Genomic DNA, 27,161 nt, shown 5'->3' with positions numbered 1-27,161 from the left:
TACAGAAGCACATCAAAAACATGATAGGAAATACACTTTCATCTTGAGCCAGTCCTCCTTCAAGCAATGGTACTCAACTTAAGCAAAAGGATACATTAGAATTTAAAAGTACAGAGAACTAATTAAATTACAGTTGAAAACTATAGAACCAAAGATCTAGCACAACATTTCAAAGACTCAAGATCAAGCAACTTTTCTGGTTGAACTTAGAATACAGAAAAATTAAATAAATTACAATTGAAAACTATTGAGGCAAAGAACAAGCACATCAACCTTTCAAAGGACCAAGATCAAGCAATTTTTCTTTTTGAACTCAGAAGATAATGAATGAAAATATTCTATGAACATGATAGTGAACAATGTAAATTGCCTCATCTAAACCAGTTGAAATTAGTCATAACCATAAGAAGCCTATTCTATTAAACATAGTAGAATAGAAAAACTTAATTTGCCGTAGAAGCCGGCAAAAAGGAAGGATATGGGAACGATGAAAAAGCAGAGATAGTGAGAGTGAGAAGAGCTGGTTATATTAAATAATATTATAAAGTTAAATCCATTAAATTTTGATGTATTCCTAATTACCTTAAATAGTTTAAAGCTAGAATTTCTATTTAGATTCATTAACCTCTGCTGGCATGTTCTGTGAGCTTTCCTCCTTTATAGCAAATTTCTTGAAATTATCGTGGAGCCTACAACAACGATAGCAAATTTTTTTAAATGATCGTGGAGCTGAGCATACTACAACTATAGCAAATTTTTTGAAATATCGATACAAATTATTAGTTGTTCAGAGGATAGTTGATATTTGGCACAAATATCATGATTTGTGTCGTTTTACAACTTCCTCTTATGACTTTTATCGCTTAATTCATGACGTAACCGTCGTATTTGAACTTATGTCGTTACATTTCATGTGTATAGGTACGATGACGACAAACGATGGACAATGTGCTTGAAAGGATTGGAATTCGTAGCATACGCTGATTTGCTGAGGTGACGAGTCGATGACCGCAAAGGACGAACAAAGAAGAAAAAGAAGAGTTAACCACTGAAGGAATCTCGATGCGGAAGGATCGCGAGAAGCCTCAGAACTTTAGGCTATCGGTCCGCATCGCGTAAAGAAAGCGAGCAGCTGCAGAACATTGTGCGATCCTTCCGCGATGCGGAAGGAAAGCGAGGTTACCAACGGATGTTTTCCGGTTAAACTAGGATTTGGATTCCTTATTTGTGTATTTTTACCACAACCTATATAGACGTTTTTAGGCCGAGAAGCAGTGATACGGAATTATTCAAGGATTTGTAAGCCACCGTTCTCCTTTTTATCTCTCTAGGTTATTTGATTTTTCATCTTTTTTACCCTAGTTTATTCATGACTTCTTTTGTCTATGATCGAATCATGAGTAGCTAAATCTCCTAGTTCTAGGGTAGTGGCGAAAGACTTGAAAGTTAATTTGATGACAGTTATTATCTATTGATTTTCCACATTGTGGGTTGCTTATTTATTCTTGGTTTTAATTGTTTGATTATACGGCCAATAAGTAGACACTATCGTAATTGCATGAATTGAAACTGAAGGGGAACTAGTAAATAAAATAAATAGTTGATAGGTCTAAAACGTTTAACTATTTGAGTTGAATATACCCAGCACTCACTGCATTGATGAGGACCATTAAAGGCGTTCTTATTTATCTGGACATCCCTGAGATGTGATAATAATCTTGTCTACAGAACTTTGAGAATAAGACTGAGAAGATATCATGGCATGGTCATGAATAAACTAAACTCTTGGAAATAAAATAGGTGGAATTGTGAAGTCAAGCTTGGATTCAGCCAAAACCATAACCACGAATCTTTCTCTCATACGAAACTTCTTCCTGATCTTTGTCAACATAGTCCCAAATCGTAGAAACACGTCGTAAAGATTATCTCTTTTCGGTTTTAGTTTAATCTGTTAAGCAAGCTTGATTTTCACTTTCTTGAATAGTTTCGTTCCCGGAATTTGAATTAGTTTAACGATGGGATAAAGTCTCTGTGGGATCGATATACGGACTTAACGATCCCCGCATTACTTGTACGACCACGTATATTTGCGTGTGCATTTGAGAGCAACAATAGTATCACAATTGTGTAGTGTGTCTGAAGCTGCAAGATGTCCTGCACTCAAAACAAATGTAGTCAACAAAGGGTATGAAAAATATTTTAAGACCGTGCTGCCTGCAACATTATTGCATAAGCAGGTTTCCTTTTCATTATCTCATTTCAAAACAAAATTAAGAAGTCAATTCAGTATAACCAGATATGACATCTTGAAACAGTATAGAAAGACATTTGACGCGCTTACAAGTAAGAGTAAATGGCTAAACACATCCCTCAACTATACCCCAAGCCGAAACTACATCCTTGCAAATCCTTCAAAAAATAAAAGAACATTTGGATCATAACTAGCTCCATTATCCTTATACAATCATATTAAACAAAAAACAGCCCAAACTATCCTATAAATAGGAGGTTACATCCTTCAGTTTTTTTCTGTCAGAAAACTAACGGTTCCATAATGTGTACACTTGAATGAGCTATCAAATCAGTTTTAAACCCATATCATTGACCTTGGTGCTTTACTCTAATCTGCTACTACTTCCTTGGGTATATTTATTGAACAAACAAAGAAATCCAAATTGAATGTAATTCGTCGACGATCAAGGAAATCGAAGAAGCGATAAGGGATATGGGTTTAAAGCCGATTTTATTTCACAAGTAACAAAGTGTCAATTTATTTGCGACAATCTTGAACTCTGCTTCTTAACTCAAATTTAGTGCTGTTATATTTAATCGATAGTACTATGAGCTACTTATGTTGTAACAAACATAATGTTATGTATGTATTTCATGCCGATTTTTATATGCAAAAATGTATACTACAAATAAGTAGTATGTATGTGCAATAAGTATTGATTTAGAGATACTACTAACCAGTTACAAATCAAATTGGATCCTTTGTTGAAATTCCAAAATATCACCTTTCATCATGAGTTCACCTCTGTCCTTTCATACTTCTTTGATCCTTTTGATTACTTTAACTTTGCCTCAAAGCTCTAATTGAAATTGAGTGAATATATGCCATCATAGCACATTCTATTGAGCTGTTGAACCACTATAGGTAGAAATGATAGTTATCATATTAGACTATCACTCCAGTCCATAGTCACTCACACCAAATGAAAATTCCAGATCATCAAAGTTCACTATGCAATGTGATCAGTACTTCTTTATAGTTTATACATGAAGTTCCGAAGTCAGAACCATGAATTTCAAATACCGAAGAAAGAACTAACAAAATCATATACTTTGTAAATAGTTCAGGTATTCAGGTAAAATCTAAAAGGCCAATTAAATACAATTACATTCAATTAGTCATTTCACTTTTATTTTCAGTTGAGTAATAACATAATTCTCATTCTAGTGAAACACATAATGAATGACTAAGTCAAGTTAGTTGGACAATATGCCAGAAAAACAGCCATAACCATTCTTTTTTATGCATGAACTTTCAAAGCTAGTAACAGTCTTTCTCTACAACAGTTTCTAAAAATTAGCGATAGTGAAAATTATATATATCACATTTGAACATTGACACTTACCAGGACTTGACAGTCTGGATGCTTCATCACATTAGGGATTCAAGTGCTTTTTATGTTGGTTTACGGGTTCTTTTGGTTAAATTCCAAAGCACCCCCTTGTAATGGCCTACCACTACATTTATATATAGATAGATATTGTGTTCTATGTTGGAAGAATCAAAATTTCTATCAGGACAATTTTCATATAAGTTAAATATTTAGAACAAAATGTCATACACTCCTCAGCAAGATCGCCCTTAGTAATTGATCCTTTCAGGTGAGCTTTGTTGCATGCATAACCTTTTAATATGCCCAAATATTTATTAGGTAAACGTATCAGTTTTGTAACAGATTTCAACTAAAAGACGATTTCAGAGGAGAAAGAATCTAACCATTCTATGTAATAGATGCATCGAAATTGAACCCGACCACCCAGATTCTGTGAAGGAGCCGCAAACCACCAAATTAAACTAAATCAGAAGCGAGAACATACCACACTAGAAACGAAACTAGAAGATAACTCACCAAATTATTGGTAGAAGCAATGGAAGAACAAGAGCTCAATTCAGCGGTATAATGAAAAGAGAAGAAAACCTAATTGTAGTGGAAACTAAAGAGCGCGAAAAGGATTTTGGGAACCAACTTGCCGTCTTTTCCTTGGCGGAAACTTAAAAAAAATATTTGACTACGTTTTAGGCCAACTCATCACACAAGTTCTTGAGAAAATTAATTATTTCAAATTCTTTAATATTTTAAATCAATACTCTCTCTCTCTACATATATATATATGTATATTGTTTGACCAAAATATTCTTTAAATATTGTAAGATTTTTGTATTCTTATTTATTTCACTACTTTAGACAAGAATATACAATGAAATGACACCATTGGAATAGTGCATGGTACCATAAAAAATTGTAGTAGACGAGGAACTTAACTCACCATACTAAACTCTAATCATGACATGTATTCATTAATTTGGTATAAACACCCGGTGCGGGTAAGTATTGATTTCTAGTCCCCTGGATAAATAACTCAACTTTCAACCTAGTGCACCATTTGGTCGTTTGTAGTATGTGTTCGAGTAGATAATATTATACTAATTTTAGGAAATATATACATAAAATATCTAGTTTTACAGCGAGATCATATGTTCACGTGCTCCAAAAATAGGGCCTAAAATCGCCCCTGAGTATGCTACATAGAAACAAATTAATTCCTTTCCTTAAGCAACGAAGAAATTTTGATAATCGTGCTCTAATGTTTACTTCTTTGTGATATTCTTCGGATCGTTTGGTTCATGAGATGAGGCGGATATCCCATTATTAGATTTGGATTAAATTTATATTTTGTTTGGTTGAAAGATAAGTAATCTCAGGATAAATTTATGCATTCAACTAAACAAAGTAGACATAGAGGCGGATCCAGGATTTGGAGGTTCCGGGTGCCACACCATCCAAATAGGATAAACGGGTCGGTTTGTTCGATTTTGGGTTACGGTTCAGGTTATTTATCTTTTTCGATTTATTTAATAGTGTTCTCTTCTAGATATTCTGAGATTAAAGAAATCTAAGCAGTCTAAAAAAAATTGTAGGAACAGGATGCCTTATTCTCTAAAACTTAGAGAGAAACAGATTTTCCACGTTAAAATCCTTACCCGTATAAACCATCTAATATCGTTACCTCAATATCTTCATCCTCCAATGTCTTTGTGTGTTGTTGCAGATACAAAGTTGAGAAAGAATCAAGAATTGTAGCTTTAACTCAATCATCTTCACTTAGCGCAAACATCGGTGAAAGATCACAATATCCTTTAAATTTTATCATAATATTTTTTATCTTTATTACTTAATATTTTGTGCTATTTTAAAATTTAGTACTCATTGATATGGGATATGCACGCAACGCGTATATCAAGAGATTAATACTTGAGAAAGAGGGAGGAAAAAAAGGTCAAGAATTACTTAAAGCAAGTAAAGAAGAATTGAAGAAAAAAATAAAAAATGAAAAAGGATAAGTGATGTGTGTAATTAGCGACAAGCAAAGAGCGAGTCTGAGTCAAAATGGCTTATTTTTTATGCCCATTAGCCCAAAATAGGCTCTTTTTTTTTTTTTTAATACCACAATGGGTATTTCGTTGGTTATCCAACGAAATACCCACACAATACTTCATATAGCCGCAACATTTTTTTTTTTGTTTGCATTTCGTGATACAATCAACGAAATGTGTTTTTTTTTAATTTCGTGAATATAACTGTTTTATATATTTTTTTTTTGTTTTTTTTGCATTTCGTGATACAATCAACGAAATGTGTTTTTTATTTTATTTTTTTATTTCGTGAATATTAATATTAACGAAACTGTTTTACATTTTTTTTTTTTTGCATTTCGTGATACAATCAACGAAATATGTTTTTTGTTTTGTTTTATTTTTTATTTCGTGAATATTAAAAAAATGGCTTTTAATAAAAAAATCATCGCTATTTCATTTTTTAATTACAAAAATCAACTTTATATATATATATATATATATATATATTCCAAATTGATTAAAAGCCATTTTTTAAAAAAAATTTAATATATTTTTCAAAAACTTAGTATTTGACGATAGGTTATTTTAGTCAACTTTATATGTCGAGAAAAATTAGTCGACTTTATTTTCAAAAATTGAAATCGCGACGAAGTGAGCGGCATTCACGCCTACATTACCATTTGGATTTTTACGTTGAAATCTATTGCGTATCATCATCTTATAAGTAAATAAAGCTAGAAAGTTATGACCATCTAAAGTTTGACGACTTTACAACTAGTTTTTCTCCCTATATTTTTTAGAATTATATTTATATTCAAAATAAAGTTATGTCTTGACTTTACTGACTAGTTTTTTTTTTTTTCATTTATTAAAAAACGAAATAAGATTTTTTTTTTATTTCGTTCATCTAAAAACGAAATTGGAATATATATATATATATATTATGCATTTCGTTTGTAGATCAACGAAATAGGATAAAATATTTTTTTTTATGCATTTCGTGAATTAATCAACGAAATATGTATTTTTTTTTGAATAAAAAAACGAAATAGGAAATTATAATTTTTTTTTTTTGCATTTAAAATATTAAAAAACGAAATAGGATAAAAAAAAACATTTTAATTTCGTTCATATAAAAACGAAATTGGAATATATATATATTTTGCATTTCGTTGGTATATCGACGAAATAGTAATTTTTTTTTTTTTTTTTGTATTTCGTTTATTAAAAAAAGAAATATGAATTTTTTTTATTTCGTTCATATAAAAACGAAATTGAAATTTATATATATATATATATATATATATATATATATATATATATATATATATATATATATATATATATATATTTCAATTTCGTTTTTAGATCAAATTGGCGTGAAATTTTCCCAAATTGGCATGAAATTTTCAGTTTTATTTACTTATAAGATGATGATACGCAATAGATTTCAACGTAAAAATCCAGGGTAATGTAGCTGAATGTCAATTTCACTTAACTGGTTTTAATTTTTTAAAATAAAGAAATTCGACTAATTTTCTCGACATATAAAGTTGACTAAAACAACCTTACAGCCAAACACTAAGTTTTTTGAAAAATATATTTTAAAAAAAAAATTAAAAAATGGATATTAATCAATTTGGAAAAATATATATATATATATATATATATATATATATATAAAGTTGATTTTTGTAATAAAAAAAAAATGAAATAGCGATGATTTTTGATTAAAAGCAATTTTTTTTTAATATTCACGAAATTAAAAAAAAATTTTCGTTGATTGCATCACGAAATGCAAAAAAAGAAAAAAAAATACCTATTGCGTTGATTGTATCACGAAATGCAAAAAAAAATATATATATATATAAACGAGTTTCGTTAATATTAATATTCACGAAATAATAATAAAAAAACATTTCGTTGATTGTATCACGAAATGCAAAAAAAAAAATTAAAAAAAATATAAAACGAGTTTCGTTAATATTAATATTCACGAAATTGGAATATATATATATATATATATTTTGCATTTCGTTGGTATATCAACGAAATAGTTTTTTTTTTTTTTTGTATTTCATTTATTAAAAAAGAAATATGAATTTTTTTTTATTTCGTTCATATAAAAACGAAAGTGAAATATATATATATATATCGAAATACAAAAATAATTTTTTTATTTTATATAAATATATATTTTGTTGGTATATAAACGACACGAAAAAAATTCACGAAATGCATAAAATATATATATATATATATATTCCAAAAAATATGTTATCCTATTTCATATATATATATATATATATATATATATATATATATATATATATATATATATATATATATTTCAAATTCGTTTTTAGATCAAATTGGCGTGAAATTTTCCCCCAAATTAGCGTGAAATTTTCAGTTTTATTTACTTATAAGATGATGATACGCAATAGATTTCAACGTAAAAATCCAGGGGTAATGTACCTGTGAATGTCAATTTAACCTCGGTTTCAATTTTTTAAAATAAAGTGACTAATTTTCTCGACATATAAAGTTGACTAAAATAACCTTTTACAAATCAAACACTAAGTTTTTCGAAAAATATATTTTTAAAAAAATGGCTTTTAATCAATTTGGAATATATATATATATATATATATATATAAAGTTGATTTTTGTAATTAAAAAAAAATGAAATAGCGATGATTTTTGATTAAAAAGCCATTTTTTTTAATATTCACGAAATTAAAAAAAAAATATTTCGTTGATTGTATCACGAAATGCCAAATATATATATATATATATATATATATATATATATATATATATATATATATATATTAATATTCACGAAATAATAATAATAAAAAAATATTTCGTTGATTGTATCACGAAATGAAAAAAAAAAAAATTATAAAACAGTTTCGTTAATATTAATATTCACGAAATTGGAATATATATATTTTGCATTTCGTTGGTATATCAACGAAATAGTATTTTTTTTTTTTTTTGTATTTCGTTTATTAAAAAAAGAAATATGATTTTTTTTTATTTCGTTCATATAAAAACGAAATTGAAATATATAAATGAAATACGAAAATAATTTTTTTTTATATAAATATATATATTTTGTTGGTATATAAACGAAATGAAAAAAATTCACGAAATGCATAAAATATATATATATATTCCAAAAAATATCTTATCCTATTTCGTTGATCTACAAATGAAATGCATAATATATATATATATTTCAATTACGTTTTTAGATCAAATTGGCGTGAAATTTTCCCCCAAATTGATGTGAAATTTTCAGTTTTATTTACTTATAAGATAATGATACGCAATAGATTTCAACGTAAAAATCCGGGGTAATGTAAGTTTGTGAATGTCAATTTCATCGGTTTCAATTTTTGAAAATAAAGTCAATTAATTTTTCGACATATAAAGTTGACTAAAATAACCTTCGACAAACACTAAGTTTTTTGAAAAATATATTTAAAAAAAAAATTAAAAAATGGCTTTTAATCTATATATATATATATATAAAGTTGATTTTTGTAATTAAAAAAAATGAAATAGCGATGATTTTTTATTAAAAGCCATTTTTTGTAATATTCACGAAATTAAAAAAAAAAAAAAAAACATATTTCGTTGATTGTATCAACGAAATCCAAAAAAAAAAAAAACCCTATTTCATTGGTTGTATCACGAAATGCAAAAATATATATATATATATATATATATATATATAACGATTTCGTTAATATTAATATTCACGAAATTAAAAAAAAAACACATTTAGTTGATTGTATCACGAAATGCAAAAAAAAAAAAAAAAATAATAATAAAACAGTTTTGTTAATATTAATATTCACGAAATAAAAATAAAAAAAAAATAAAAACACATTTCGTTGTTTGTATCACGAAATGCAAAAAAAAAAAAACACCTATTTCATTGATTGTATCAAAAATATATATATATATATATATATATATAAAACGATGTCATTAATATTAATATTCACGAAATTTAAAAAAAAATATTTCGTTGATTGTATCACGAAATGCAAAAAAAAAAAAAATATATAAAACAGTTTAGTTAATAGTCACGAAATAAAAAAAAAACGAAATAGCGATGATTTTTGATTAAAAGCCTTTTTTTTTTTTTAATATTCACGAAATTAAAAAAAAAACACCTATTTCGTTGATTGTATCACTAAATGCAAAAAAAAAATATATATATATATAAAATGTTTCGTTAATATTAATATTCACGAAATAAAAAAAAAAAAACACATTTCGTTGATTGTATCACGAAATGCAAAAAAATATATATATATATATATATATATATATATATATAAAACGATTTCGTTAATATTAATATTCACGAAATAAAAAAAAAAACACATTTCGTTGATTGGATCACGAAATGCAAAAAAAAAAAACACCTATTCGTTGATTGTATCACGAAATGCAAAATATATATATATATATATATATATATATATATATATATATAAAACAATTTCGTTAATATTAATATTCACGAAAATTAAAAAAAAAAAAAAACACATTTCGTTGATTGTATCACGAAATGCAAAAAATATATATTTATATATATATATATAACGGATTTAGTTAATATTCACGAAATAAAAAAAAACACATTTCGTTGATTGTATCACGAAATGCAAAAAAGAAAAAAAAATATAAAACAGTTATATTCACGAAATTAAAAAAAAAAAACACATTTCGTTGATTGTATCACGAAATGCAAATAAAGAAAAAAAAATTGTTGCGGCTATGAACAGTATTGTGTGGGTATTTCGTTGGATAACCAACGAAATACCCATTAATTGTGGTATTAAAAAAAAAAAAAGGGAGCCTATTTTAGGCTAATGGCTGCAAAAATAAGCCATTTTGGCTCCGGACTCCAAAAGAGCAAGCCAAAAAATATGTGCTGCACGAGGTTCGAACTCAGGTCAATTGTGTGATATGGTATGCCCTTCGCCAGTGGCGGCATTCCCTCTTTTGTTTGTATGGGTGGCAAGATCAATATATATTGAATTTTGTATACATATGCACATACATATATGAAATTTTTACCAAAGTGTTCGGTTGGCGTGGCATCCCCAGCCCTCCACAGAGATCCACCCCTGAGTATACGTTTAATCTTACACTTAACCCTGGAATATGACATGAGCTAAATACATAGGTCATGAGGGCACCTACACTATCCCCTAGTGGGCGAACCCTTCCCTTCGACAGATTCAATTTTAAGGAAACATGCGGAATTTAAAGAAAATAATTAAACCAAGTCATAATAGATATAAAAATAACACATGTGCGGAAATACTATCACGTACAATCCCATAATCTTGCCTGGAATCGTACAAGAGCACTAAAACATATACAATCCGAAAACTAAATACAAGTCTCAAAATACATAGAAATAATTTTCTAAGAAATCAAATGGACAAATATCAAGAGGGGATCCAGGGCTGCAGATCCGACAAGTGGCTCACCCTAAAATCCTCAGAAGGAAGGCCTCGGAATCACTCTCGAGGTCGCGAACCGGATTCTGGCTCTAAATATACTTCAATAAAAATAAGGATAACATCATTACGTTTAGGAGATTCAAAAAATAAAAATATTTGGCCAAATATAGTAAAAACTGTAATCATTTTATTAAATAATTTGTATTCAATTTTCCATTTGAAAGTTTCAAAAGATACATATTTTGAAGAAAAAAATATTTTTTTAACCAGATGCGTGAATAAAAATTGCAGAAAAATGTTTGTAGTCTTAGTTTTCGTAAAATAAATACATAACAAAAAAATTATTTACAATTTTAAATTATCTTTTAATAATTTTATTTTAATACTTAGTTATTTATATATTTCATAGAGAGTGTAAATGTAAGATTTCCGTAGTATAAAGGATGTAAGGACATTTGAATTTAAAATAAAAAGAGTGTTTCCGAAACTGAATCTTATTGCAGGGGTGTTTTGTCTAATTAACTTTAAAATATAACAAAAATACCATTCTATTAATAATAGTAGCCTATTTGGCCAAAGTTTTTAAGAAATCAAAAGTACCTTTTTATTTGAAAAAAGTATTTCATTAAAAGTTGAGGTTTTTGACCAACAGAGATAAGTATTTTCGAGTAATAGTAAAGACAGTTTTTCTACTGTTGTAATAAATTATTTTTGAAGAAGGAAGATCCCATTATCACTAATTTTATGTACAAAATTAGGCTTATTAATTTCAAAATATAAATTAATTATCAAAATATACTCCTGCTCCTTCTTCTACCCCGTAACATTTTTTATTATTATTTTGTCTTCCCAAATCTTTATTTCTAAAAATCTTTCCAGGTTTAGATGATATATAATTACTGCAAATTCAATTACTGTGCCTATGTAATAATATTACTCCATTTTTTTCATTTAAATGAATGTTAGTATATACTTTAACGTTAATTGCTAATTCTCATAATTTATTTTTCTTGTATATAGATTTTTATTAAATTAATATGCATGTGCAACGCTCGTGTATTAAAACTAGTAACCACAAATGCAACAACAAGAATTTAAAACGTTTTTGTTAACAAGAAAAAACTTGGGTAACAAATTGTCTTTATTTAAAACATTGCATGTTTTGTGACAAAACTTTGTTGTCACTAATTAGCAGATTTATTAGAGACAATAAAATAATCCTCACTAGTTGTTTATATTATTAGTGACAAAAACTAACGTCACAATTAAAAATCTAAATTTTGTAGTTAAAGCTTACAACATTTAACTACAAACTCTAATTTGTCGCTCTTGTAACAACATATTTTTTGTGACAAAACTTTTTCGTCTCTAAAAGTTAACTATATTTAAGACAAATAATAATTTGTCACAAATTGGATACATTATTAGTGACAAAATAATGTGTCACTGGTTACTTAAAATTCATGGTTAATGTACTCAAAAAATGGCGCCAACTCATTTTTGGTGGGAAACTTAGTGGACAAAATTTTTGCTACGAATTTTTGTGTTTCGTCACTAAAACTATATGGCTCATATATTTGAAGACGAAATGTACTTTTTGTCATAAAAAGTGAAGAATTAGTGACGAATTTTGCATCGTGGCTAATAATTTCATAGCTAAATATCACATTTGTTGTAGTGATCGGACGGCTGAAAAAATAGTGTGGTGTTGGTGTGTATGGTGATACGTTTTTGGTAAAATGTTATGCTGGGTATACAACTAGTGAAGCTCATCTTTATGTCAAACCTAATCATCATGGTAAGTACATTTTGATTTTTTTGTAAGGTTAAATTACGATCCAATAATGTAAAAACTTAGTCGTTTTCAGTGTTTACAGAAGGTTGGTGAATGAAAAACTTATTCCTTTTTAGAGTTATTGTTTCCAAATTTATGTGTTTCAGATTCCTTCTCACAAAGAGTGTTTACCATTTTGTATCACGGGAAGAGGATCCCAAGTTGGTTCCACCATCAGGGAATGGATACAAATGCATCAGTAAATCTGCTTGAAAATTGTTACGTAGATGATGACTTCTTAGGATTTGCTGTATGTTACTCTGGCAACTTAGTTGAAATCACAGTTCAATTGATTCCCTTATGTAATGATTGAGTGTCAGGCCTGGTTCATTACAAAAATGGATAGATTTTTTTTTTAAATCCACGGAGTTATTTCTTAAAACGAACCAAACAACCCATGAGAATTTACAACGTGGCTTGAAAAAATAAGGCTGCTGAAAAAACTGGGTAGACTTATTTTTTTGTAGCCACACGACATTTTAATTAAAAACAAGCTAAATGATTTTTAAAAAAATCCCGTCAGTGAAAAGGGTTTATTTGCGCCATTTGTGTAATGTCAGGAATATATATGCCCCAATTTTTTAACGAGGGTATATTTTCTCTGAATCGCAAAGTTGAGGGGTATATTTGCACGTTTGCCCTTATAATATAAACCAAAGTAGGAAAGAAAGCATTAAATATGTGTATATTTATCTCAGTAAAAGTTCCTGCATAGGGAAATTGCTGTTTCATTTAGAATTTTAATCGCAGAAGTACCAGATAAGTCTTATTATGTAGTAGAGGGTAGAGATGTGCTTCATCATTGACTACTGAATTGTCCAATACTTGAGGGAAAGAAGTCTGTCCGGAATATGTTTGCAGATTTTTAAGTTGCTAATTTCTAAAGTATCTAACATTGTATTAGGCCACCAGTAATCATCTTTGAGTGATTCAATCTGGTTCAGCAGCAGCTGGATATTTTCTTTTGTCACAAGATTGAGTAGTTCACAAGCATGTACTAGTATATGTTTTGCTTTCTTGTAAATGTAGCTTCCTTATCTGACAAAAATGATGTCTATGAAGCTCTTGAGATACATTAGAGTCGTGGATGTTGTCAACGGAAAAGGGACTGTCGAGCTGCGAAGATATAGTAAGGAACAATACCCATTTGCACAACTCTCGGGATCAGATGCGCGATCCGGGTGCTGGGGCTGAAGTGACAGCTAGTGAAGTATTATGTGATATCTTGCGACTTGTGTCATATCTTGGTGCTCCATCAGAATTCATTTACTGAAAGCCAGTGTTCGGCTTTTCTGAGTACTAAGTTTCAGATTTCGATTTTGCTGTATGATTTTCATGTGGAAAGATGTATATGGTGTTAAGGTTATAGTTGAATCACTTAACAGTTTCTGTTCCCCTAATAATTTATTTCTGCATATGTATACCCCACAGATATAAAGATTTCACTGAGCTATCATTGGTAGATGAAGATGCCCTTGAGGTTCTTCTCATAGAAAAGGCAAAGGGTTGTCCCAAAGGTAGCCACTGATATCCATGGCTACAAAACTTACTAATAGTTCATTGTTTATGCATCTCTATTTTAACTTAAAAATGCATATCTTTCTCTTGTTATGGTAGGGAGTTGGGTAAAAGATGAAACAATTGACGTGAGAAATAGAGGAAGCTGGAGTACGAGGTGAAGTTGAGGTTCGTTCTCCCTCATGAAGGTGAAAATAAGCAACGAAGTCTACGTAACTTGTCTATTACATCAGATAACTGGCAGAATATTAGTTGTGGTAGAGTTAAGGACTCATGATCTTTCAATTTTTCTGCAAAATATTGCGTGCTAGATTATTATACCAAATGTTACTTAGAAGCCCTTTCCTCTCAAGGCTTTTTCAAATAATTCATGGTAGATGTGATGTGGTCGTTTCAAATTAGGAATTGCAATCTTTTTTTATCTTTAATCTTACTCTCTGCTGTTTCTCGCTGAAAATGATCTTGATAAACTAATAACATTTGTATCTCGGTGACTCGATTACATAAGTGATTTTAACAAGGTCTACTCTTTTGGTGTTGGATTATTTTTGCACTGCAAGATGGGATTTTGAGAAAAAACCGACTAAGCATACGAAGGGCACATGTTTCCTCTTTTTAGCAGAACAACTTGATTCTTGGCCCGAGAAAGAGATTCGGAAAAAAACTTGGGTATACAATAATCCATGCTTCGTAACTATATATATTCTTGTCTCAGTTGAGGTGACGTGGCACCTCTTTTGACCAGAATACCAATTAATTGATTTGGTTTCATTTTAAGAAAAAATCTTCCCTATATAATCATTTCTTTGCCTTTGTAGCTTCCAAAACGGGTGGATGAAAGAAGTATTGGAACTATTAGCAAGTCGCCTCACATCATCACAAAGCAAACGGACCAAAGGGGAACTATCTCGAGGAATCGGATGTAGCTCCAGTTGTGGAACAACTATTCTTTCTTTGGGATTGAGAGCTCAAATACTTTCTTTGCCACTTCCAAGTTCTACTGAAGAAGGGCAGATATCCTCTGCCAAAGGTTAAATGGTAGAAGTAGTTTGTGAATAGAAGAATCACTGAAAATGGTCAATCTAGCAGGCGGATTAAGAAGTTCCGCGAAATGAGTTTAGAGCAAGTACTCTAGTTTTAAGGGAACAAAAGAAGTATTAGAGGTAGTCATAGGTCTATATTGTTTGTTTGTTTGTGATCTCAGAATTGGAGAGTTGTATGACATAATAGAGATTTAGAACCAGAGCTGGCAAATGACATGCACATTGGCTTTAGGCTTAGAAACAGTCTTTGAAAAATGCAGTGTCCCATTTGGATGCCTCTAAGGCAAAAGCTAGTTTATTTTAGAAGTCAAATGTTGGTAGGAATATGCACCTGGCAATGTACGTGATATATTTATTTAAAAAAACGTCAAGAATCGACAAAATTGATAAAAGGAGAACTGATGAAAAATTGATTTAATTGATTTGATTTGATTTGGTTTTAATATTTAAAAAATCGACTTAATTGATTTGGTTTCATTTCAAGAAAAAATCGTCCCTAAACCGAACTGTAAACATCCTACTTGGGTGTAGAAGGACACAATCATTAGGCAAGTATATTAGGAGTATATGTTTTAAGTAAAACAAAGAGTTATTTGGCAAGTCATATTTTCTAAGGGGAAAAAATCACAAATAGTCTATTAGGTACGGGGCTATGAATTTTTTTGTTCTTTATATATAAATCATTAGATATTTATTAGATGGAGAAATTTAGACCCTTGACTTTACAAGAAAAGATGCTTCAACACAAAACTCACGCAACACATACAAAGAATAAATTCCTGAATTGTTGTTAGAATTATACAGAGAAAATATAAAAACACACCACTCCCAAACTTTGTTTAACAAGCTTCATTTGTTTATTTTCATATTTCCTTTCTTTCCGGCAACTACGGATTAATAACAACGTTATCTTTAATTACGGTGAAGTCAATTAATAGATGATAAATGCTTGGATATTATCTTATTTTTACACATCTAACATATTTTATTGTTTCAAATAAACAAGGCTCACAATTTGTTGAGTAAAGTTTCAGTTATTATCTATTTTATTTAGATTATTTTTATTAATAATGTGTTGAAGACTGAAACATTTTGCTAGATGAAGACTTTTTCGACTTTTGTGAAAAATTAAAATAGAAAAAACATTTCAAGGCAATGGGTCTTTTAATAAGGACATTATCGAAAGTGATAATGATTAATAATACTTATGTTCCAATAATAGCATTAAATAGCTAAAAAAGTAAATAAAAATAAGTTAGTAAAAATAGATTGCTGCACATACTCCCTCAGTTTCAAATTTTTTGTCTTAGTGTTCTTTTTGATCTGTTTAAAAAATAATGTATCTTTCTAATTTGATAACTCTATAATTCTAGTAATCCACGTGACATGTTCAAGGCCACAAAATTAAAAAAACATTTTGGTACATTATATATACATCTTTAATTTAAGATCACAAAATTTTAAAAATTCTTTATTTTCTTAAACTTTATACTTAGTTAAACCAAGACAAACAAATTTAAACTTTTTTTTCTTACTAATAAGCAAGCTAAAAGCCTAAAAGACAACTAAACTGAGGGAGTATTATGGGAATTGGGGATTTACCCATAGAAATGGGGTTTTGGAAATTGTTGACCAATTAATTAACTAATGGGTGAGAGAGAATTGGACTATGAGTTTATTAATTCGGAAAAAATGGGCATAGCTAGAAGAAGAAGACGGACTGCAAGCGCTTCAACGAGCACCATATATCAATATTGGCAATGATTTTCAAAGCATACATTTCAAGTTGCAGCACTATTTTCTATCCCAAGGTAATTTTTGTTAAATTTCTTCTTCAATTCCAAATTGACTCTTTTATGGGACCCACTTTTTTCGTTTTCACTTTGCATCTGCACATAACGGAATGTGGTAGAGCAACTATTCTTTCTAGGTAGAGTGAGAATCTAATGTGATGGTGGCTGGAAAAGTCTCAGGGTCATGGGTCGGGGGTGGGGGTGGGTGGTGGTGTGGGGTAGGTGGCTGAAGATGAAGTGCATTCGAGGGTAATGGTTGGGTGGGAGTGAGATTTAGTTGGGGGGTTGGTATGGGTGGGGGTGGGTGGTGGTGTGGAGTAGGGATGGCTGAAGATGAAGTGCATTCGAGGCTAATGGTTGGGTGGGAGTGAGATTTGGTTGGGGGTTGGTATGGGTGGGGTGGGTTGTGGGGTGGTGGGGCTTGGGTGGTTATTTCTAAAATGTTTTGTATTAACCAACTCTACATAGGGAAATATGAAAGAAATTCACTTATTTTTTATTACCCAACTGAATATGAGAAAAATAGTAGAAATTCACTTATTTTTTAAAAACACATTTTCCTTCATACCAAACAACACCTGATGTTAATAATTTTGTCTTGGAAAATGTATTTTGAATTTTAAAAAAATTCTAAGGATAAAATAGTAAAAGATTAAACAAACCAAAAATGCTTATAAGCTGAAAAGTCATAACTTGAGGTGACCAACTTACTATTTTTGGCTGATTTTAGTTATAAATATTTAGGTATTCATCAATACATAAGTCAAAAGGGCTTATATGCTCTTTTGACCCGACGCTGTGGATCAAGGGATAATTTTAGAGAATACAAGCCTCAATTTTTCGTGTAATTGAGCTAAAGTCTACCAAACGATTTTTTGCTGGGATGGATGCGAGTTGTAAAAGCACTCTGCTCCAAAATATTCATAGGAGATGATGCACAAAAGAGAATTACAAGGGATTCATTTTACCATTGATTATTTTTGTTTAAAATATTACAATTTATTGGTTTGTTTCAATTAATTTCGTTTTATCATTGCATAAAAAAACTTTTAAATTTGACTCTACATCAGAGAATGCATTATTTGAGAGTAGAACTATTTAGTTAATTGCACCAAGTATCTCTCGTAAGAAACATATTTCTTTTCTTTTTTTTTATGACATGGGAACCCGCGTTCGCTACCCTTCGAGTGCGCACACAGAACCCAACTCCCGTGTAATAGGCGCAAACCACATAGGGAGAGATAACCCGCACTAGACAGGCTCCGTGCGCAAGCTCGACCCAAAAGGCAAATCCCCTGCTGTTGTAGGCAGGGGGTTTCGAACCTGAGACCTCCATTATGAAAGCCCCCTGCTCAACCAACTGAGCCACCCTTGCGGTTAAGAAACATATTTCTTAAAAAAGACCAAACTAATATTGTACCTTAATTTTTTATAATGGTACTGTTTTTTCAAGAACTTCAAGTTCAATAAAAAATAGTACAAAACATGACAAAATTTGGCACTACGAGGAGTAAATAATCATATTGGTAAGCGAATTTTATACGACATTTGAAATTATACTTTATGAACTAATTATCTTTTTTACCAGGGGCCGAAGGCAGTGGAAGCAATCTCGTCTGTTGATGAAGAAAATTTATGCTTTAGCAAAGAGGCCATGAAAAACATGAAAATGCTTAGGATATTATACATATGGTACGGTGGCTTCAATAATTGCTTGCCTGGCCATGATGGCTCGATTGAGTACCTTCCTAACAACTTGCGTTGGTTTGTCTGGTATAACTTTCCTTGCGAATCATTGCCAGAAAATTTTAAACCCAAAATGCTGGTTCACCTTTATCTCAAATCCAGTTCACTGTCATTTATGGAAGGAAACAAAGGTACAATAATTAAATTCTAGTTTATTTTATTTCTCTGTAACTATCTCTGACTTTTAGTGAGGAGCATATATTATTGCTTTCATCTTATTTTATTTGATATTCTTTTTATTTTGACTTGTTCTTGAATCATGATGCTATGTCTGTTAATGAAAAAAAAAATTAATTCTATAAACTCAAATTAATGTACTTTATATTCTTTTGGGTTGTTCGCATATTTATTATACTAGTCTGTTCACGTGCGTTGCACATGTATTCCATGACAATTAGTACAATATATTTATAAAATAAAATTTGAAGGATGATTTGTTGTATGTTCTAAAAATATTTATTTTAGTCATAAAATAGGAATAAAAATGTGAGAAAAGTAGGTTTACAAGATCACTAAATTTATTCTTCACCTACTATATCTCCTCAATATATTTTTGTATCATTGTATATCACTATGTAGTTTAATATCTCCTCAATATACTTTTGTATCATTGTGTATCACTATGTAGTTTAATATTTTCCTTCTGAATATCATTAATAATTCTCTTTATAAAGTATTTCAAGTCTCCTTATTTCTGCCTCTATGTGATATAAAAATATAAGCTATTTTGTCATCAAAACAAATAAAAATATAAGCTATTTTCTTTGTCTCAATTTATGTGATACAGTTCGGATTTCTAGAGTCAAACTTCTTTATTTTTGACCGTGAATTCGAACATATAATTTTTGTGTGACAATAATAACAATTTAAAATAGAGAAAAGACATCATTTCCCCCTGGAACTTGGCAGCAAAACTCACTTTAGTGTGTAAACTCTCGTAATTATTTACCCCCCTAAACAACTTAACGATAATTATTTACCCCCCTTAACGGGTGACGTGGCAAGAAAGTGTACTCAATCTCTTAAAAGCGCGTGGGAGGAAAAAATAAACACTAAAAGTGGTCTCAACTGTACAGATGTCATCTTCTAATTGGATGATATATTAAGATTTTCTTAATATTTTATTTTCCATTTTAAATTAACTTTTTCCTTTTCTTTCTTATTCTTTTCCCTTCTCCTTCTTCCAACCCCCCCACCCACGCTCGCACACCCGCCCTCCGTCACCGTCACCCACCACCACCTTCACCCACTGATCTCCATCACACCACCACTCGCACCGCTACCATCGCCCATTAACCGACCAACAAACCACCTTCTCCTTCACCCCAAAACCAACCCATCTCCACCCTTAAGCCACCTCGTCACCACCCATCTTCCTTCCCACCATCCTTGCCTCCCTCTGTGAGTTTCTAAACCCCAATTTCTCCAAGTTTTTATTCAATACCCGTAAGGTTCCATCCTAATTCTCTTAATGGTTTTCCTTTTTTTTTTTTTTTTTTTTTTTTCTGTTGAAAGGGGTGGTTTAAAGCTGCATTTTTCATGGCTGTTTGGTGAAGGTTGGCGGTTGGTTTTGGGGCTATTTCATGGTATTGCGGCTGATCTCTTGTATTGTGTTGGGGCTATTTCAAATTTTGCAAAAATTACATTAACATTTGCTAGTTATTTTTTTCGAATTTGAATGGAAATGGAATGGTCCAAGTAGAACTGAGCGACAAATTTTCAGTGAAGAAATGCTTAATTTCTTGATGAATTGTGAAATGTATATGCCTCTTTGTTGGATAATTTTTTGTTTCTTTCAATTTAGTTTCTTTACGTAGTGCAAGTGACTGTGATTTTTGTTTCAATACCTTCGTCAAGATTTTTTTATGGGAAGAGACGAATTTGACTTTGAATAAACAAAAAGAAACGAAAATTTGTGGGGTGAAGAAGAGGGGGCGGGGCTGTGGGGTGGGATGGGGTGGGGTGGAGAGAAAAAATAATAAAATTTCTTCAAGTGATGGTTATTTTACAGTTCAAATGGACTGGTGTGTGGCGAAATTGTTGATAGTTTTTTCTCAGTTGAATAATGAAGAAATTGAAATTGCCTCAGTTGAAGAAATTGAACATTGCAATTTCTTCAATAATGAAGAAATCACAATGCAGCTGGGGTGGGGGTGAGGGCGGAAGAAGGTGGGTTTGGTTGTTTGGTTGGGGGTGGGGGTTGGCGTGGTGGTGGTGGTGTTCTTCAATAACGAAGAAATCACAATGTATCGGTGGGGGTTGGCGTGGTGGTGTTCTTCAATAATGAAGAAATCACAACGCGGGGTGGGGGTTGGCGTGGTAGTGGTGGTGTTCTTCAATTGAAGAAATCACAATGCAACGGGGTGGGGGGTTGGCGTATGGTGGTGGTGTTCTTAATGAAGAAATCACAATGAGTGGGGTGGGGGTGGAGGGCGGAAGAAGGTGGGGCGGCGGTGGTGTTGGTGGCAGTGGTGCAAGTGTGGTGAGAATGAGGAGAAAGTAGAAGAAAGAGAAAAATAATAAAAGAAAAATAAAAAATGAAGAGTTGGTAATTTTTGACGTGGCAATGACGCTGCAATGACATGGCAATGATGGGCAATGACGTGGCGCGAAATGTAATACACTCAATTCTGGTCCAGGCCGCTAAGGGGGTAAATAATTATCGCTAAGTTGTTTAGGGGGGTAAATAATTACAGGTTAAGTTTAGTTGCTAAAAGTGAGTTTTGAATTCCAGGGGAAATGATGTCTTTTCTCTTTAAAATATTTAAAGGGCATACGAATAAATAGCAGTCAATTTTTTTTTTGTGTGTGACTCTCGAAACCCAAGCTGTATCACGTAATTGTGTTGACTCTGATAATCCAAATGACTTACTAATTTTTCGTTTGAGAAAGTAAATTATCTTTTTAATACCAATACGTTTTAGGAAGGGGAAATTTCAGAAATATATAATTTGCTCACTTACATTGCAAAAAAATAGCCCAAAACTTACATTGCAAAGCTTTGGCCCAAAAACACTTTTATACAGTGTTATACACTTATATACAAAAGATAAGTACATTATGTATATATGTATTTGAAGGTGTATAATGTGCAGGTATATATACACTAAAAAATTTAATTGTACAGTATTATACAAGACAATACACACTTTTACATATTTATACACAATTGTAAAATATTGTACAAGTGGGCATAAACATAGATCTGAACTGGTTTTGAATAAGACTTATACATATTTATACACCTATATACATAAGTATACATGACAGATACATTATGTATATAGATGTATAAAAATGTATTAGAGTGTATAAAAGGGGTGTATACACCATATACACCATTATACACCCACTACCCTGCACCTACGGATTGAAGAGACGGCATCTAATACATCAGCAGGCAACGGAAGATTGCGTGATAGGAAATTCAGAGCACAAATCAACGTCTTCATCTTCTTTAATTGCTATTTCCATGAACATTGACTAGGTGTTTGAATTACTAAAAAAAAAAAAAAGGAATTTTTTTTTGAAAAACTGAAAATTCCAAAATAGTTTCATTGTGAGATCTTGATATTTTATATGTGATCAGGTTTATTCGACTTTACTGTTCTTTTTGTACTCATTGTATCGATTTTGGTGTGAAATTGTGTTTGCTAAAATTGTGTTGGGTTGGCTGAAGGAATTCGAAGCTTGTACTCAACTTGAGATTCCAAAATCAATTTGTTGTTAAAGGGGGTTTGGGTCCTCACCGGTGCTGAAGGGCTTAACGAGGAGAGAGAGAGAGAGAGGAGACTGGGTCATTTTTTGTAAGATTTAAAAATATGGGTCAATTTTGGTAGCATTATTACCCTAATTGATATACATCGTAATTAACTCTTTTAGGAACGCAAAGGTCATTTGATGCCCTTAAATATACAAAATGAAAAGAAGAAAAGAAAGGAAATGGGAATAGCATGATGAATGATAGATACCCAAATCTAAAATCTAAACTCTAATTCTTTTACCTGTCATTTCTTGTTTTTCCTATCTCATTCTTTTTGTGCCCTGAATTGCAGCATTTGCCATCTCTACGGAAGCTAGATCTCAGCTTCTCTGCACACCTCATGCGAACACCAGATTTTAGGGAGATGCTAAATTTGGAGTATTTGGATTTGGGATTTTGTCGTCTTGAAGAGTTTGACGATTCCCTGGGGTATTGCAGAAAACTCATTCGATTAAACTTGGAGGGTTGTGTAAGACTTAAGAGGTTTCCTTGTGTTAAAGGGGAATCTCTTGAATATCTGAATATACAAAAGTGCTATAGTTTAGAGAAATTTCCAGAGATCAGGGGAACAAGTAAGCTATGGAAGCAAGATCTCAGCAGCTCTTGGAGGATGACGGGAACACCAGATTTCACAGAGATGCCAAATTTGGAGTTTGCATCTCTGAAATTGTTATGGTCTTGAAGAGGTTGACGATTCCCTAGGGTATTGCGGAAAACTCATTACGTTAGATATGATGAATTGGCTTAAGAGGTTTCCATGTGTTAACGTGGAATCTCTTGAATCTAACGTGGAATCTCTTGAATCTCTGGATCTACGATATTGCTCTAATTTAGAGAAATTTCCAAAAATCCGTGGAAGAATGAAGCTGGAGTTGGAGATTAAGATGAATTACCCTGGAATAAGGGAACCACTATCATCTCTTCAGTATCTAACTCATATTACCAAGCTAGATTTGAGCTCTTTGAGAGACCTTGTAGCTCTTCCAAGTAGCAGTGGCATGTTGAAAAGTTTGGGTATTCTAAATGTGTTTGGTTGTTCAAAACTTGAAAGCTTGCAAGAAGAGATTGGTGATTTAGAAAACTTGGAGAAGCTTGATGCCGCATGGACTCTAATTTCACGACCTCCGTCTTCCATTGTCCGCTTGAACAAGCTTAAATTCTTGAGTTTTGCAAAACAAAGCTCAGAAGTTGGGCTGAAAGATAGAGTGTGCTTTGTGTTCCCTCAAGTGAATGAAGGGTTACGCTCATTGGAAGAATTGGATCTCAATTACTGCAATCTAAAAGACGGAGGACTTCTGGAGGACATTGGACGTTTATCCTCTTTAAAAAAGTTGAATCTCTGGTTCTGCAATTTAAAAGATGGAGGACTTCCGGAAGACATTGGATCCTTGTCCTCTTTGAACAAGTTGTATCTCAGGGGAAATAATTTTGAGTATTTTCCTCGAAGCATAGAAAATTGGTGTTCTTCGATCCTTGGCCTTGAGAGATTGCGAGAGGCTTAAAGAGTTGCCAGAATTTCCACAACAATTAGATAGAATAGATGCAGATTGGAGCAATGTAATTCGTTGTTTCAGAATATCTCATCATTGTCACTAAGAGTGTTTACCAGTAGGATCTATGATTTTCGGATGAGGAGTATCCCAAGTTGGTTCCACCATCGGGGAAGGGATAGAAGTGTATCAGTCAATTTGCCTGAAAATTTGTATGCACCTAATAAAGTCTTGAGATTTACCGTATGTTACTCTGACTGCTTATGTGATGATGGGATGTCGTGGATGACCCAGAAACTTGCCTTATCCAACCATTCAAAATATGATACAGAATCTATTCATTTTTTCTTGGTACCTTTTGCTGGGATACATCTAAGGTAAATGGGAAAACACCAAATGACTATTTCTTATTCTTTCTTTCTCTGGAGAAATGATGGAGTTTGGACTTTTTTTCCTTCTTTCCTCTATTGACAGGAGCTCACCAAATTGATTATCCATTTTGCCTCCGATTGTGCTTGGACAACATTAACCATGGTGAGTTAAAGGATGTGAACAAGTTTAAATTTTTGATACTCAAATCAGATCCTTGAATCATGCGATGTTAATTCAATTTTAACCTTAAGGTACTTGCAAATGAAAAGATAATACGATGAAGTAATAGCAACTATTTATGTTATGGATGCCAGAAAGTTACTCTGCCATTTTGAAAAGATTTCAGAAGTGCAGGCAACACTAACAGTCACAGAAAAAGGAAATTTCTTGAAATGGATGATTATAGTAACTTAGATTTGATTCACTGAAAAGTAATGTCAATTAGACAGGACAGCTTTACCCGCATGAGAATCTGCTATCATCGATAAGTCTTGCATTGGAACTAAATGTTAGCTTTCTAAGTTCTATCCTATACTCAAATTTGTTTTTGGACTTGTTCATTTATGGTGGTTCTTTTAACAACTTTGTTGGCTCTAAAATAGTTCTTTTATATAAGTATTTAGTTTCTTTAATTAGTTACTCACCTTTTCAATGAGAATGAAAGACTGGGCTTTCTCCTCAATAATTAATTTTCATGCCAGTGCATATGCTGAGGAGTTTATGCGGTAGTTGCCACTATTTGATCAACAGTTGGCTAAGCAGAGGCAAGAGACTGAAGATGTTGGGGAAGTGAATGTCACAGATGCTTACTATTGTGATGGCCATCTTATGCAAAAGAACCTACTGTCATATACTCTCCATCAGAAACTGATGTTCACCATTTCTCTTTCAAAATAGTTTTCATTTTGGAAAAACCAGAAGTCTTTACACATTATGTAACTTCAAAAGCTTTATGTGGGGCGACTCAGTTTTACACTTCTGCAACCAAAATTTTTCTTGGCGGAAGGTAAAGATCATGTTCTAACTTTAGCAATACATTTCCACAGGGGCCATTTTCATATCTGTACCAAGTTAAACATGGAGGTTCAGTCTAGGATATTGGGATACATTTTATAAAATCAACAACGGTAGGAAAGAAAAGCATTAAATATGTGTACTTTTCTCGGTAAAAGTTGAATTAGCTGTTTCAGTTAGAATTTTAATAGCAGAAGTACCATATAAGTCATAGCATGTAGAGCTGTGTGCTTCATCATTGACTACTGGTTTGATCCAGTCTTTGAGTGAGAAAGGGAAAGAAGTCTGTCCGGAATTTGTCTGCAGATTTTTAAGTTGCTAATTTCTCAAGTATGTAACATAGGATTAGGTCACACGAATCATCGTTGTCTGATTCAATCTAGTTCAGCAGCAGCTCTTGCATGATAGGATATTTTCTTTGTCACAAGATTGAGTAGCTCCAAGCTTTTATTGTATGTTTTCTCTTGTGTTTCTGCAATTTTTATCTGATAAAATCGATGTATATGAAGGTCTTGAGATACGTTGTCGTGGATGTTGTCAACAGAAAAGGGACTCATCGAGCTGCAAAGATACAGTAAGGATTGTATTAACTACTGAAATATATGCAAAGCAACCTCTAGTAATGCGTGGTCGGGGTGCTTTGTCCGCTGGTGGAGTATTATGTGACATCTTGCGACTTGCATCATATCTTGGTGCTCCATCTTAGTTCACTTACTGCAAGCAAGTATTCTTCTTTTTTGAGGACCAAGTTTTAGATTTGACTTTGTTGTGTATATGATCCATGTGGACAGATGTATTTTTCGTGTTAAGGTTTTGATTCAAGTATTTGAAGTTCTTCTCATATATAATTCAAGTATATACAAGTATTTGAAGTTCTTCATATAATTCAAGTATATATGATGTTAAAGTTGTAGTACATTTATTAACTATACATGTTCCCCTTATCATTTTTCTGCAGATGTATAATAAAGATTCCACTTAGCTGTCATAAGTATATATGAAGATGCAGTTTAGTTTTTCTCATAAGTTGTAAAGGTAAAGGTTTGTTATTCCCAAAGGTAGCAGCTGATACATGGGTTTAAAACTTACTAATATGCTACGTTTCTCGGTTTTTCCAAATATGCTGCCACACTCATATCGGATCCCCTATAAATGCACTACCTTTAAAGGATCCAACACGCAATTGTCGATATCTTTTAAGAGTCTGAGTAACGTAGCTAAAATATCATTTTGATGCTCTCTGTGATTGTTTTATTAGAGGTAATCTCTGTTTTAAATACCAATATCTCTCTTGTTATGACAGTCGGGAAAAAAGATGAAACGATTGAAGACGCTCAGCACAGCGTGAGGAGACAGTGGAGGAAGCTGGAGTACGAGGTAAAGTTGAGGTTCATTCTCCCTCGTGATCTCTATCAGTTGCTTTTATGCTTTAATTTTTTA

The 27,161-nt window shown here is 31.7% G+C and overlaps 3 protein-coding genes and 2 long non-coding RNA genes across 13 annotated transcripts in view; 4 read left to right on the top strand and 1 right to left on the bottom strand.

Moving 5' to 3' along the window:
- Positions 1-2,111: 2,111 nt before the first annotated feature.
- Positions 2,112-4,057, bottom strand: LOC132058908 (uncharacterized). Its single transcript, XR_009415456.1, has 3 exons — positions 4,010-4,057; positions 3,639-3,750; positions 2,112-2,154 (listed from the first exon to the last, which is right to left on the bottom strand). It is a non-coding gene; the product is annotated as an uncharacterized LOC132058908 (long non-coding RNA).
- A 972-nt stretch (positions 4,058-5,029) lies between these two features.
- Positions 5,030-5,381, top strand: LOC132058910 (uncharacterized). The gene is made up of 2 exons (XR_009415457.1): positions 5,030-5,123; positions 5,344-5,381. It is a non-coding gene; the product is annotated as an uncharacterized LOC132058910 (long non-coding RNA).
- An 11,710-nt stretch (positions 5,382-17,091) lies between these two features.
- LOC132058897 (TMV resistance protein N-like) lies at positions 17,092-23,620 on the top strand. Its single transcript, XM_059451314.1, has 3 exons — positions 17,092-17,354; positions 18,925-19,213; positions 23,138-23,620. The coding sequence occupies exons 1-3, from the start codon at positions 17,304-17,306 to the stop codon at positions 23,203-23,205; spliced, it is 408 nt and encodes a 135-aa protein (XP_059307297.1). The 5' UTR covers positions 17,092-17,303; the 3' UTR covers positions 23,206-23,620.
- LOC132060483 (TMV resistance protein N-like) lies at positions 23,210-24,347 on the top strand. Its single transcript, XM_059453514.1, has 2 exons — positions 23,210-23,417; positions 23,530-24,347. The coding sequence occupies exons 1-2, from the start codon at positions 23,210-23,212 to the stop codon at positions 24,345-24,347; spliced, it is 1,026 nt and encodes a 341-aa protein (XP_059309497.1).
- A 181-nt stretch (positions 24,348-24,528) lies between these two features.
- LOC132058893 (uncharacterized) overlaps positions 24,529-27,161 on the top strand; it is a 66,513-nt gene continuing 63,880 nt past the window's right edge. For 2 of the 9 annotated variants that reach the window (XM_059451305.1, XM_059451303.1), the window contains exon 1: positions 24,791-26,295. In XM_059451305.1, coding sequence (XP_059307288.1) covers positions 26,176-26,295 — 120 coding nt within the window. In that variant the 5' untranslated portion in view covers positions 24,791-26,175. Of the gene's footprint in view, positions 24,548-24,788; positions 26,296-27,161 lie in introns of those variants that run through there. The other 7 variants (XM_059451300.1, XM_059451307.1, XM_059451301.1 and 4 more) reach the window with 6 other exon arrangements.

This window comes from Lycium ferocissimum, chromosome 6, assembly GCF_029784015.1.
Source record: "Lycium ferocissimum isolate CSIRO_LF1 chromosome 6, AGI_CSIRO_Lferr_CH_V1, whole genome shotgun sequence".
NCBI classification, from domain to species: Eukaryota; Viridiplantae; Streptophyta; class Magnoliopsida; order Solanales; family Solanaceae; genus Lycium; species Lycium ferocissimum.
Note: the sequence above shows the minus strand (reverse complement) of the source record. Positions and strands in the feature narration are given on the sequence as shown.